This window comes from Rhincodon typus, chromosome 37, assembly GCF_021869965.1.
Source record: "Rhincodon typus isolate 14 chromosome 37, sRhiTyp1.1, whole genome shotgun sequence".
Lineage (NCBI taxonomy): Eukaryota > Metazoa > Chordata > Chondrichthyes > Orectolobiformes > Rhincodontidae > Rhincodon > Rhincodon typus.
The window spans coordinates 4,926,208-4,941,594 of record NC_063368.1 but is presented as its reverse complement, the minus strand read 5'-3'; the positions used below and the strand labels follow the sequence as shown (position 1 = coordinate 4,941,594).

Genomic DNA, 15,387 nt, shown 5'->3' with positions numbered 1-15,387 from the left:
CAGTTCTGAGGAAGGGTCACTTGACTTGAAATGTTAACTCTGATTTCTCTCCACAGATGCTGCCAGATCTGCTGAGCTTTTTCAGCAGTTTCTGTTTTTGTTTCTGATTGACTGACAACATCTTCAGTTCTTTCAGTTTTTATTTCGACAAATTAGGATTGTTTTTGCTAAAGTGGCAGAAGCTGAGGGGTGACTTGATAGAATTATATAAAATTGAGAGGCGTGGATAAGGCAGATAGTCGGGAGTCTTTTTTGAAGGGTGGAAATGTCAAATACCAGGGGAGTAGATTTAAGGTGCGAAGGGAAAGTTTAAATGAGATGTGCAAGGCCAGATTCGTTTTTTAAACAGAAGGTGGTAGATGCCTGGAATGCACTACCAGAGGAGATGGTAGAAGCTGATACAATAGCAGCATTTAAGACGTAATTACACAGTCACATGAACAAGCAGGGAATAGGGGAATATGGACCGTGTGCATGCAAATGGAATTAGTTTAGAATGACATCGTGGTTGGTGTAGAAATGGTGGGCAATAGGGCTTTTTCCTTTACCGTAATGTCTGTTATATGATGGAGAATGTAAACTTTAAAATTACCTGAGGAGTTTTTTTAAAAACGAGTTTTGATTAATGTACGAAAGATTGAAAAATGTCAAGGAGACTTTGTTTAATAGAGGCAAGTTTCTATTATTTCATAAATGGAGGAACAGATTATTCAAGTAAAATAATACATTTGTACCTGACAACAGTTAGGCAGCAGGTAGAGTATTGTGAACCAAGCATACATCTTGGATTCATCTCATTGATGCTAGAGATTGGAAATCATGTGAAGAGAGAATTGAGATTTGGATCTCTTTCCATTGAAGCAATTTCAATTTTTTTTAAATTATGAAAAATTTTGATTGAATAGTGAAAGGCTGTTCTGGTCAGGAAGTTGTGATGATAACGACTCAAATTTTAGAGTCCTGAAGAGAGCAAGGATAGAGGCCAAGTCTCTCGGGATTTGAAGAATGCAAGGCTGTGCCACAGGGAGTGGTTAGGCCAGCGAACTTTGCATGTTGTAAGAGAAAATTTAATAGCTATTTTAACCAGGTGAAGGCACCTGAGCTCTGGGTGGGCATCAGAAGAGTGTGATCAGTTTTGGATAATTCCAGCAAACTGTTAGCACAACATGAAGAGCCACATAGCACTTTGTTGTTCTATGAACTTTGGGCTATATGATGAGAACCTGTATACTTCAAGTTTCCAACTCTGAAGATGAGCATAATGTACTGTTAGATTCTTAATTACTTAGTATTAATAAAATTATATTGCAGAATGTTGTGAATTATGATGCATCATGAATTTGTAATTAGCTGCTGCTGGAATGGAAACCCATTTTAAATAACAATTTTCAACAAAATATGCTAGATTACACTGTACATTGAAATATTAATCTATTAGGGCATGATTAGACCTGAGCTAAATCTGTTACTAGGACCACTCAAATTCCTAATCTGAGCATGTTTGCTAGTAAAAATAATCAATTAAATCCTTGGAGTGGGTGGGTGGAAATTGATAATATTATGTTTGAACTTGGGTGTGGGAAGCCTATTTTCATCTCTAGAAATCATAAGGCACTGAAAGATTAAGGAGAGAGGAATGTACAGGAATTGAGATAGCGATTCAAGCTACTGCAAAATAATTTTAGATTTTTAGCCTATTGTAGTGAATCTTTATTTTTTACCATTGTTCTGTTTCATGCCACATCATGAAAATTTATAACATTGAAGAAAAGCACATGTTTGAGTTATTGTCAATTGTTAGCAAAGTGTAATTAATTGATGGCTCAGTGGTGTTCAGCATTAAAACACTAATGCATACTTTGTTTTGCATATTTGAAGTGTGCAGTTTAATTTCTCTTATGAATTCTCAGTCTGCAGTGAAGACCACAGGACCCGCAGTGCTTGGATAAGTGCATAGTAGACAAAAGATATGAAAAATGGGAAGGCAAGAAAAAAGATTTGATCTGACATTTTCACTGGTTGATGGCTGCAAGCCTTCTTGCTGCCACTGAACAATACCTTTTTTATTAGCAGTGTAGGATCAGTCTAAGATAATCCACCAACCGTTTCTTCTTGTCCCAAGCAATGCATGGTCAGGATCTTCCATCTTTGCAGGAAAGATCATGCTTGTAATGGCAGACATCCTGAGTATGAAGTGATTTGTAATTGTACTTTGTTTTTTCTTTTCAGATTTTGGATCCCTATTCGATCTTGAGAATGACTTGCCAGATGAACTGATTCGTTCAGATCCATTAGGACTGACCAATGGTGGTGACCTGGCTCAGCTTACTGGGGTTGGAATGGTGCAGGATGCAGCCTCAAAGCATAAACAATTGTCGGAGCTTCTAAGAGGCAGTGGTTCCAGTATCAATATGGGACATGGAGCAGTCAGCTCTGGTGGTGCCTCATCACGCTCCATGGATAGTCCAGTGCAGTCAGTAGGCAGCCAAAGTCAACAGAACAGTCCTAGTATAGGAAGCCTTAGTAGTATGGTAAAGAGCCCCCTAACTCAAGGTGGTCTTACATCCCCTCCTAACTTGGGAATGGGAGCAAGTGGAGCAAACCAGAGACCTCCAACACCGCAATCTGTGAACCCACAAAAACACGATCAGCTTCATACGTCAGCAACTGGTCTGATGCCTGGAGTAAACAGCCCAACCAACCAGGCTGGGATGAGCATCAATACCAATATGAATCCAGCCCTGATGAGCAGTGGTAATGCACAGGGCATGATGCAGGGCCAAGTAATTAATGGTTCTCTTGGTGCTGGAAGAGGCAGGCCTAATGTACAGTACTCAAGCCCAGGAATGTCCAACACAAACAATCTACTTGCAGATACGTTATCTCAAGGATCACCTCAGATGCCAGCAGGTCTCAAAGGACCCCAACCTGGAGCAATGAGCAAGGTAAAAACCAAGATTTTTCACTTTAAAGCTTATCATGAAGGTAATTAATGAAACACGACAAGTTTGTCGCAATTCTGTTGTAACAATTTTTAAAGTTTTAATAATAAGTGGAACAGCTAACCTCTCCTTTGTAATTTTATACAAATATAAAATCATCTCTCTTGGGCTTCTCATTTTGTCTGTTACAAGTTGAAAATTGGCTGAACTGATGACCATATGAAATCATTGCCCAATGTTAAATTATACCATAAAGATTAGAAGATCCTAGGTTCAGTTCTTTCTAAGTTAACTGACCTTAGCTGGATACTATCTGCAAAAATGCTGGAGATCTGAAATAAAAATAGTGTTAGAGAATCTCTGGTCTGGCAGCATCTTTGGAGAGAAACAAAGTTGATGTTTCAAGTCTGATATGAGTCTCCTTCAGACTTTGGTTCTGAAAAGTCAACTTAGGTTTGTTCTTTTGCTGTTTAATGACTGTTGGCCTGACTGATAGGATTTGACTTGGTCATATTAACCACAGGAGCAACCTAATAAAAGTCACCATTCTAACTTGCACAACAAAGGCGGCTACTTAGCTAAGACACCAGAGGGTGACTCTTGACAATGGTTGGTTTTTCACAAGAGGTGAAAATTCGGAACTACTGAACTTTAAAAGAAAATATCCGGAGCCATTAAATACCACAGTCAGCAATTACTTTTAGGTTTGCGTGTTCAGGTAAAGATAAATGGTTCAGTTGTATTCTGCCAATTTTCTAAGTTTCTTTTCCCAAATACTTTCGGGTCTTGTTTAAATATTTAAGCACTGTGTTCCATTTTAAAATTATTTGAAATTTTTGAATAAATTGCTGTTGTCATTACTCATAAGCAATCCCAGACATTCTGCCTCTACATAATAAAATAAAACTGCTACAGTCAATCTCTTGTATACTTTCAGTAACCCATACCCAAGCAATAGGTATACCTTTTAATTGTCATAAACTGCAGAGGAGGTGATGGTATCTTCACGTACTAGTTACGGCTTCAAATGACTGTCCATTCTGTATTGCAAATGGACTCGGAAATGACTCAAAATATATTTCTTTAATTTGTGATTCAACTGGTATTGGGCAAGAACTTTCAAAAGTTGATTGGGGGCAGATGTTTGCAGGTAAATTGATGGCTGGAAAATGGAAAGCCTTCAAAAATGAGATAATGAGAGCCCAGAGAGAGTGTGTTCCTGTTAGGATGAAGGGCAAGGCTGGTAGGTGTAGGGAATACTGGATGACTAGAGAAATTGAGGTATTGGTCAAGAAAAAGAAGGCAGCATATGTCAGGTATAGACAGCAGTGAATCCCTAGAGGAGTATAAAGACAGTAGGAATATACCTAGAGGGAAATCAGGAGGGCAAAAAGGGACATGAAATAGCTTTGGCAAATAGGGTTAAGGAGAATCTAAAGGGATTCTACAAATAGGTGAAGGACAAAAGGGTAACCAGGGAGAGAATAGGGCCCCTTAAAAATTAGCAAGGCCACCTATGTGTGGAACTACAGGAGATGGGAGAGATACTATTTGAGAATTTTGCATCAGTGTTTATTGTGGAGAAGGATATGAAAGATAGAGAACAATGGGAAATAAATAGTGACACCTTGAAAAATATCCATCTTAAGTTAAGTCCCTAGGACCTGATTAGCCGTACCCTAGAATTCTGTGGGAAGCTAGGGAAGTGATTGTGGGCCCCTTGCTGAGATATTTGTATCATTGATAGCCACAAGTGAGGTGCCGGAAGACTGGAGGTTGGCTAATGTGCCACTGTTTAAGAAAGGTGATAGGGAACTATAGACTAGTGTGCCTGACATCAGTCGTGGGCAGGTTGTTGGAGGGAATCCTGAGAAACAGGATTTACATGTATTTGGAAAGGCAAGGATTGATTAGGGATAGTCGGCATGGCTTTGTGCATGGAAAATTGTTTCACTGACTTGATTGAGTTTTATGAAGAAGTTACAAAGATGATTGATGAGGGCAGAACGGTGGATGTGATATTTATGACATCAGTAAGGTGTTCAACAAGCTTCCTTGTGGGAGACTGGTTAGCAAGGTTAGATCACACGGAATACAGGGAGAACTAACCATTTGGAGCTGTCTCAAATGTAGAAGACAGAAGGTGGTGGTGGAGGCTTGCTTTTCAGACTGGAGGCCTGTGACCAACAGTGTGCCACAAGGATTGGTGCTGGGTCCACTGCTTTTGGTCATTTATATAAATGATTTGGATCTGAACAAAGGAGGTATGGTTAGTATGTTTGCAGATGGCGCGAAAATTGGAGGCATAGTGAACAACCAAGGAAGTTACCTTAGAGTACAGCGGGCTCTTGACCAGATGGGCCAATAGGCCAAGGAGCAACAGTTTAATTTAAGAGTTTTGGAGTTTAATTTAGATAAATGTGAAGTGCTGTATTTTGGAAAGGCAAATCAGGGCAGGGCTTACACACTTAATGGTACGGTCCTTGGGAGTGATGCTGAGCAAAGAGACCTTGGAGTGCAGGTTCATAGTTCCTTGAAAATGCAGTCACAGGTAGACAGGATAGTGAACAAGGCATTTGGTATGCTTGCCTTTATTGGTCACTGCATTGCATACAGGAGTTGAGAGGTCATGTTGCGACTGTACAGGACATTGGCTTGGCCACTTTTGGAGTATTGCGTGCAATTCTGGTCCCCCTCCTATAGGAAGGATGTTGTGAAATTCGAAATGGTTCAGAAAAGATTTACAAAGATGATGCCATAGTTGGAGGGTTTGAGCTATGGGAAGAGGCTGAATAGACTGGGGCTATTTTCCCTGGAGCGTAGGAGGCTGAGGGATGACTGTATAGAGGTTTATAAAATCACGACAAGCATGGATAGGGTAGATAGACACACTTTTTTTTACCCCTGCGGTGAGAGAGTCCAAATCTTGAGGGCATAGGTTTAATATGAGATGGGTAAGATTTAAAAGGGACCTAAGGGACAACTTTTTCACACAGAGGGTGGTGCGTGTGTGGAATGAGCTACGATTTAAAAGATATCTGGATGGGTACATGAAGGGTTTAGAGGTTTATGGACCAAATGCTGGCAAATGGGACTAGATTTATTTAGGATATCTGGTTGGCATGGACGAGTTGGACCGAAGGGTCTGTTTCCATGCGGTATATCTCTGACTTTACTCTCAAATCTAATGCAAATATTAATCTTAAAATTTATAAATATTGCATATAAAACAAAGTAGAGCCTCTGTAGAGTACACGGGAAGTTACTAGAGACCTAGCTACCAATACTGAACGAAAAGAGAAATTGTTAGAAAAACTCAGCATCTGTGGCGAGAAATCAGAGTTAACAATTCAAGTCCAGTGACCCTTTTTCAGAATGGGAAAGTCCACTTTTCGGTGATGAGCATTGAGACTGCTGACTTAGAGCTGACACCATGAGGAACATGGTCTGTTGCTCTTGAAATTTGAGTATGAAATGTTGGAAAGAGCTCACAGTCTAGCAACGTTCTTTTCATTAGCTATCAGTTATAGAAAACCCCCATTTAAGGCACATTATTGAACTGAGAATGAGTATTTCTATTGTCGCAGCATCATTCTGATAAAGTTGGACTTTATTCAACATTATTAGAAGGTGTGATATGAAACTTGAAACGTTACACAGCGAGTTTAAACCAGTGAAATTATTCAGAACTGAGTTTTGTTTACTATTGTTTTGTTTTAATCGATGATTGATAGAAGTTTTTGTGTTTAAAAAAAATCAAATGTGAATAAATAGAATAGATAAATTTAGATTCTTAACTACAGCGAAACCTGTACGAATGGGCTCATCCTAAAAATCGGACACTTTTTTAAAAAAAAAAATGTATTTGGAAGCTGGAGTTAGAATTAGTATTTTCTTCTTAGAGATGGGATATACGTTGTGGGGAGATAGGAAAATGAGTATGATATATTTCACTTGATACAGCGAAAGTTTAATAAAAGACACAAGATGAAGCTAGAAAAAATGTCACTTAGCTCTCTCTTAAATCTATTAATTAAATGAATGTGTAGTATTGTGATACAACAACCCTTTAATACCGTGTCCATCCTTTAAGTCTAAGTCCAGATTTGAAATTTTGGTAGATCATTTGACTAGTACTTGTTTGTATAGTTCTTAGTGCTCATAGACTAGTGTCAAACAGCATCTTGGCATAAACAGTTGTCTTTGGGAGATACTTAGCTTTATATGAATAGTGTAGATTTTTCATTTTGTTTGTCAGTAGGGTTTGAAAATACAGCATGAAAACGGCAGAACTTACTCTTCACTTCTGGTACCTCCCTTTTTTGGATAGTATGACAGGCTCTTCTGTGGACATGTTGATGGGTAACATTAATACTGATTTAATTTCACAAGAAATTTAATTTGAGCAATACAGGCCATAAGTTTGGTTGACACTGTCCAGTTGTCTTTTGAGTACTGCTAAATGTCTTACCTGTAAGAATGTTTTGAATTTCAAATATATTAATTTCCATCAAGGAAGCATTTATTTAAATTTTCTAAATTCAGTGTGGGATCTTGTTTAAGATGTTTGAACTTACATGATGTAATTCAGACATTGGTCTTCTAAATGTCAGAAGTGTTAATAAAACCTTAATTTCCAGGCTGTTCTACGTATTTTATCTTTTATTTGAGCTTTCAAATATTAAAATTCACCAGCTGAAAACTAATTGGATGCTGATCATTTTCAAATAAAAGGGAAAAGGCTTGGCTTTCGTGTATTTCTTTGACCTCTTTGTTTGCTTTTGAAGGGCACAATGAGAATAAGGACTGTATGTGTTCATTCTACTTCAGTGAATTTGTAGCAGCTATGGTGTAAACTGAAGAACTATAGCTGTTGCTGCGGTTGTTGGTTCCTAAGGGACAGAATCTCTCTTTAAACAATGAAAGTGTGCCTAGGCGGAGCAGTTCTCTTTCAGTTGAGTGGCTATGCATGAGTCTGGAATCTGGGGCTGAGATTAGCATGGTTTGTTGGCTGCTTAGCTTAGTGAGAGGGGTTCTTTTCCTCCTTTGCTCTTATGTAGAGGTGCAGAAACCATCTGTTGTCCATGTAGCCCAAAGAAATCTTGTCTTTATCTTCCCTCTCTTCCCTGCCATTTCCAAATCATGCCCATTTCATTGATAATTTACAAAATAAAAATGTACGTTAAGATTAATAGGAATAGTTTGCAAACATTTTTTTGATAAGCTTTCAACTGCGTGTATTTTCTCCATGCACTAGGAATTGTACAATTTTTTTTAAAAATTGCATTCTATTTCACAATACTCTGCTATCATTCTCAATTACAGGTTGGGAAGTTTCATCATCACGATTATCTTCGGAATCATGTTGAAATCATAATACCAGCACATGCTCATACAGTGTAGTATGCAAGTTACAACATGCACAAACTATCATGTGCAACAGCAGCAAGTACCAGTGGTAAATCTGTTCAAAAAAGGCTGTTTTAAACAATAACAGTTTTCATTTATAATCCCAGATTTAGGTATTTGAAATAAGTATGATACATGACTGAATAATACTGTATTATCTTGTAGCTTCAGTTGTCAGTTCCCTCAAGTAATACAACACACACGTTTAAACTGATGATCTGGAGCCTGTGTATAATTGTGACTGTTGTCACCATTTAAAAAAAATTTCAAAAAGTTAAATTTCATGAACCATAGAACAGTACAGCACAGGGATGGGCCCTTAGGTCCACTGTGTCTGTGCCAACTGTGAGGCCATTCTAAACTGATCCCAACTACCTGCACGTGGTGTGTATCCCTCTATTCCCTACCAGTTTATATGTCTAAATGCCTTTAAACGTTGCTAATGTATTTGCTTCTACCACCACCCTGGCAGTGTATTCCAGGCACTTTACACCTTCTGTGTAAAAACAAACAAAAAAAAAATTGTCTTTCATGCCCACTTTAAACTTGCCACCTGTCACCTTAAATCTATGTCCCCTTGTGTTTGACATTTCCACCCTGGAAAAAAGACTCTGATGCTCCACCCTATCTGTGCCCCTCATAATTTTTTGTACTACTTTCAAGTTGCCCCTCAGCCCCTGATGCTCTGGCGAAAGCAATCCAAGTTTGTCCAACCTCTCCAACCCCTCCTTATAGGAACGGTGAAGCAATTAAAATCGGGGACTAAAGAGGCCAGAATTGGAGGAGTGCAGAGGTCTCAGAGCGTGGTTGACCTGAAGGAGATTTACAAAGATAGGGAGGCACAAGAACATGGATTTAAAGTCAAGGATGAGGGATTTTAAATTAAGACGTCAGGAGGCAACTTAGCTCGGTGAACGAGACTTGGTGTGAGGGGACAGCAGAGTTCTGGGTGACCTCAAGAAGGTTGAATTCAGGAGGCCAATTATTTCACAACTACACTAATTTTCCCTTTTGCTTATTCAATGCACCAAAGTAAAATTCTACAGACCTCTTGGTACTCTGCCATATTGCCCAAATGGACACTTTTTCTTCAATTTTTTTTTCTCTTTCCAGTCACCATGTCCAAATGTCAATTTTTCAGATGTTGAGAGATTGCCTATTGCTCATAGATTGCAGTGATTCAAAATGTCACCACCTCACCCCTTCGAAGAGCAGCTAGAGATAGGCAAAAAATGGCTGCATTCCGTACATGGATTTTAAAAATAAACAAGTATTTTTTGACCCATGGGGAGCAACACCAAGCCAAATATTCAAATGCATGCAGTTTCCATAAGGATTAAAAGAATCATCAAGATTTCTAACTGGCCTATTTGGAAAAGTGGAAACCTAAGTTCTACAAGTATATAAGTTTTCACTAATCATTCTGAGCTTTGTGGTCCGGAATTAACACAAGTACTTAGAGGACATGGTGATATGGTGGTAATGACACTGCACGAGAAATTAAAGGACCTAGGTAATGCTCTGGGAGCAATGGTTCAAATCCCACCACAGCTACTTGTGAAATTTAAATTCTGTTAATAAAAGCTGGATTTGAAAGCTAGTCTCAGTAATGGTAACCATAAAACCATCATTGCAATTGGCCTTTAGGTGTCATTAATAGCCATCCTCACTTGGTCTAGGTGTTTATGCCAGTAGCAAGGTGCCATAGATTTAAGGTAAGAGGAGAGTTGAGAGGAATTGTTTCTCACTCATAGGGTGGTGAGAGCCTGGAACTTTCTGCCTGAAAGAGTGGTTGAGTCAGAAACTCAAAATCTACGTAGTATTTGGATATTCACTATTATCATAGCTCCAGGGGAATGAGCTGAAATTGGGATTAGTGTAGTCAGATCTTTGTTAGCCAGCATGGATATGATGGGCCATTTCTGTGGTGTAAGCATCTTGAGTTGCAGACAACTGCAATATGTACTGTACTCTGAAATGGCTTAGCAAATCTCACAGTTCAAGTTCAGTCTGGGATGGCAAACAATAGTTGCCTTGGAGAGCTGCCAAAATCCCAAAGAATAAATAAAGTTTATGAACTGAATCATGTCACATTTTATGATTGCATTAAATAATGTTTTGTAATTCAAAAAGTTTACTTTATCGAAGTGAGAAATTATTGTAGATTGTATAATATTAGTCCAATTTAAACTTAAATAAGCAGTTTGTCATTCTGAATACCTCATTGGTATTGAGTGTAATGAGCAGGTGTTGACATGCAGTCATTTACAATATTACATTTGAAAATATTTACAATACTGTTTAAATCATTAAACTGAACCTGTCCATAGTGTTGTATGTCTGTTTCCTCTTCAAATCATGATAATATATCAAAGTATTTGAATATGTTTCCATAAAATAGCCCTTTGGAGAATTAATAAGGGCACTCCTGCATGCTACTGTACATCATTTTAAAACCTTGTCTAAGAAATTCCAGCAAAGTCAAATTTCTTGCATGCTTCAGCAATGTTAATTAAACAAGTGATGGTTAACTCTGTGTTTAAAGATAATTTAGAATATGTGCAGAAGGAGGAATGGCAATTAATCAACTTCTTACCCAGATTGTTATTCAATATGCTATTTTCGAAAGAGCTCCTCTTCTATATATAAGATCTAGCTGTAGCCCTTCACTGTTGAATAAATTGCTAAATGTAATTACCTGCCTAAAACCCACTGTTCCTTCACTTTTTAAAATCCATCTCTTTGACCGAACCTCTGATTACTCCCAGTCTCACTCCTTTGGCTGTGCATCTGTTTTATTCATGTGTTTTGAAGTGTCTTTGGTTTTTTTCCTCTATATTAATTGAGCTGCAGCAATGCAAGGAACTGTTGCATCAGTTGTCTTCTGCACGTGCACTTGGTCATGGTTCTGAGCACAGTTATTGCCTGTAGACTTGTACTCCATTGAAACTAAGCACTTTTAAGGCTTCAGAAAAGAGCTGTCTCTGGTAACAGGTCCCATCTTTGCATGGTGTACAAATATTTGTGGTTTGCTGGAAATTTCATTTGTTTAATAATAAATCTCTCTCTATGCTACCCATCTTTACCCTCCTTCATGATATTGATGTAAATAGTGAGTGGGCGATCCCTAAATAAGAAAAATCTGAAGTGTTAAGAGAGAAACTTCTGAGTACACTGAATATATTACTGTGGCAATTATCCAAATGCTATATTCACTGTTTTAACCACACTGCAGTATGTTGTGAGTCAGAAGGTTGCGAATTCAAGTTCCACTCCAATACTTGGGATTTGTAATTAAATCTAAATTATTCTATTGAAGGGGTGCTGTATCTGAAGTAACAAAATGCTGGAAGCATTTGTGGAGACAGAAGCAGAGTTGATGTTTCAGGTCATGAGTCTTCTCTTCAATGCTGTATTTGACCTCTCTGCAAAGCACAACTGAGGATGTTGGTTTATATTTTCTTCTTTATCATCCCCAGCAAAACATTATTAACTTAATTGTTTCATTGTTTTCAATTGCTACTTGTTGACCTTTCTGTGTGCAAAAATCATGTTGTCTAAATGTATAGATCAATAAAAAATCTTCAGTATCTTTAACTTGAATTCTTACTGTGCTGTTTTGTTACACACAGTGATCTTTACATTGGGGGCACCAAACACAGATTACATTAATGGAGATTGCCTTATTCATCAAGTCTGCTCAGTCCACAAGTGACCCTGTTCTTCTGATTGTTTGCAATTTGTGTTCTTTATCTGTCTTCTACACTGTCACAGTAATGCTCAACAGAAATTCAAGGGGCAATGTATCACCTTTTGAGCAGGCATTTAATAGCCATCAATACTCAACATTAAGTTCAGCAGTTTCGGATCATTTACATCATAACTCCTTCAAACCATCTTTTGTCTTTTTTAACTTGTCCCGTTATCTTTCAGCCTTGTATTATCCCAGCCAATAACAGACTTTCTCTTTTATTTTCTTCTCATTTCCCTGTATCTGCTTGCTTAAAACCTGTTAGATCTGTAACACTTTTTCCAGGTTTGGCGAGGTCATAGGCAGTGTAAAGTTACCTCTTTCTTTTTACAAATGCTGCCTTCTAATCTGCTATTTAATTGAGCATTTCTTTTTACATGTCAGGTTTAGATTTTCTGCAGCATTTTGCTTGGATCCCAATGTATACAGTCCTCTTTTTCATAGGATTTTGTGATGTTGTGTTACCTGTGTACCCTAGTTGAGCCATAGGCTTGTGAAGTAATCTACAGACTGAATACTTCATTAGTTTTATTTAGTTTGCTTTGTGCTCACTGCTTTGTAGCCGGAAGAGAAACATGAAAACATTTGGTAGTTTCAAGTGGCTATAAAGATCTTGTGCATGTTTTACAGATGTTGAATTTTAAATTTCTCGCCCCAGTTTAATGCTTCAGATTTTCAGATTTCACTTATTTCTCTCCGTTTCCTTTTTTTTGCATCCTGCAACAATTGGCTAGATAGCCAAAGAGTAGCTCTGGCATCCACCCCTAAATCAGAGTTGCTAGGCAGCATGAGATAATCCAGCACATTAACACTGTAGTTTTCACTTCTTCCCCACAACACATGAAGATTGAAAATTTCACTATACTTTATACTTTCTTTATTAATGAATTGTTAAAGTGGGCTACCTGTTAACATTTTTTAAAAAGTTCTGCCTAGTTTCAGAAGTGCATTAAAAATGTTCATTTATTGTGAAGAATTTGGTATTCTGGTCTCTAAAACAGTCTAGAAGCTGGAAATTATATTTGGCACAAAAACACCTTAACATGAGTAAAATATTAATGAATGCATACTCATGTTTTGTCCTTTTGAACTTGTCAGAAGTGAGCATTTTGAAGTGTGCAACATGAAGGTGAAATAGTAGTGAATATTCACTTGCTGTCAATGTTATGTAAGTTTTGATTGGTTAGCCCAGAAGACGCTTACAGGTGGCCAGCATTGTTCTACATTGGGAGCTATTCTCTAATTTGAGAAAGTTTTACAACCATTGTGCTTTCAATCTAAAGCACAAATCTGAATAAATTTATATATTCCTGAAAGTTGAGTACCATTGCCAGGTTGTTGGTTTTGATTTGATATCATGTATACACTTGGGGTTGGTTAGCTCAGTTGGCTGGTTTGCGATGCACAGTGATGCCAACAGCATGGGTTCAAATTCCATACCAACTGAGGTTATCATGAAAGACTCTTCTCAACCTCTCCCTTCATTTGAAGTGTGACCCTCCAGTTAAACCACCACCAGATGTCTGTCTTTAATGAGAGAGCAGTCCTCTCATCTGGTAGGGCTATGGCAATTTTACCGAGCTTTGAGTTGCATTTTGAGTATGGGAAATTAGTGACTACAAGTGAGTGTTTAACTGATGACTAAAATGATGGGTATTTTAAAACTTGCATGTTTTATTTGAGATGTGTGCATTATAAATAAAATCCTAAGCCAATTCTGTAATTTTGAAGTGATCCACAGTAATTCTTGGGATTTAGTGAAAATTGTGCATTTGGAGGTAGAAAAGTGGGTAAATGAAGTAACTGGGGTGGTTCATTACTTCCTCACCTTCTAGTCTACACTTGCTAAAATGAAATGTTTCTGGTAAAGGTAAGTGACAACCATTTTCTGTCAAGCTTACTATTTTACTTTGCTCATTACTGTAAAAAGTCACCATAATTTTACCAGGTCATAGGGCTGCTATGTCATTAGAGAGAAATGACTGGTGGTGGTGGTTCAACTTGAGGGCCATCATGCCTCTGGCGAGGGGAGAGGCTGAGAAGAAGAGTCCTTCATGGTAACTACCTCATTACCGTAAGAGTGCTGTGTGAAATTTTGAACAGCATGAACTCAATATTCATCAAGCATGGTATTGCAGTACGCAAATGTCCAATATGTATAAAACAAGCTGGCTATTTTTAAAAATATTAGGTTTTGCTTTATTGCTGTTAAAACATATTGAAGCAAATTAGAATAAGACTTTTCTTGATGCTTGACCATAATAACTTTTTATGTAACATGTTAGATGTAATTCCTCCAGTTCAAATGAAAATGTGCTTTGTCTTCCAGAACTAATTAGGTTTTAAAACTGATTTATAGCAAAGTTGGAAAATGCACCTGTGGGTTTACTCATTCAAGATGAACTTGCTCGAATTTTGTTCAAGCCACGAACTGTATTATAGAATGTATTTAGTTGCTTTGTAATGTAGTATTTGCTTTCTGCCACTGGAGGCCCTTTTGAGCCATAGATCTTCATCTGATCAGAAAAGGGCATGCGTTGCTTCTTTAAGTATGCTCCGAATTTCCCAAGCTCAATTTAAACTGAATGTTTCTACACGACTTGGTTGTCCTGACCTTGAAGTTTACAACGTTGCATCAATTCTTACTTTTACGTTCACGTCAAACGTTCTAATTTCTTACTGGTTTTCCAAATGTTCTTGAAATGTTAACTTTAAGAATTCATCACTTGTCAGCATTTTGACTTGATGTATGCTGTCCTGTAAATTAATCATCATCTCTCCAGATAATGTAGTTGACCTTGGACTGAATGGACCAAGGTGAATGTCTCACTCTCCATATTAAGCATCAGAAGCTCATTTTACTTTTTTTAAATCAATAGATGGGAATGATGGGCACCCCTAATCCTTACGGCCAGCCGTACGGACAGAGCCCTGGTCAGACACTGGGTACCAGTGGACTTGGGCAGCAGATGCAAAGCAAAGGTGGCCTAGGGAACAATCTGCCTCAGTTTACAATGGACAAGAAACCTGCTGCTGGTGCTGGATTGCAAAATTTGGTGAGTGCTGAGAAGTTCACCTATCTCAAATTCTGCCCTTCCTCAGTTCCTAACTTGTCAACTTTATTGTTAAGCAAGGGAAATAAAACCAAAACACACAAGCAGTGAATGCCAAAATAGAATCTCGGAGTGTGTTTATTTTTTAAAGTTGGTGCCTTGTTAAGGGATAAGTTTGTGCCCATTTGCCATACTTGTGAGAATTAACATGTTTAATGACTATCAAAAGACC

At 38.0% G+C, this 15,387-nt stretch overlaps 1 protein-coding gene across 1 annotated transcript in view; it reads left to right on the top strand.

Annotated features, from left to right (window-relative positions):
- The window catches only part of LOC109934587 (histone acetyltransferase p300-like), a 119,105-nt gene that overhangs the window by 33,134 nt on the left and 70,584 nt on the right, over positions 1-15,387 (top strand). Inside the window, exons 2-3 of the mRNA XM_020533311.2 lie at positions 2,230-2,945; positions 14,982-15,158. Of these exons, the coding sequence (XP_020388900.2) occupies positions 2,230-2,945; positions 14,982-15,158 (893 nt within the window). The remainder of the gene's footprint in view (positions 1-2,229; positions 2,946-14,981; positions 15,159-15,387) is intronic.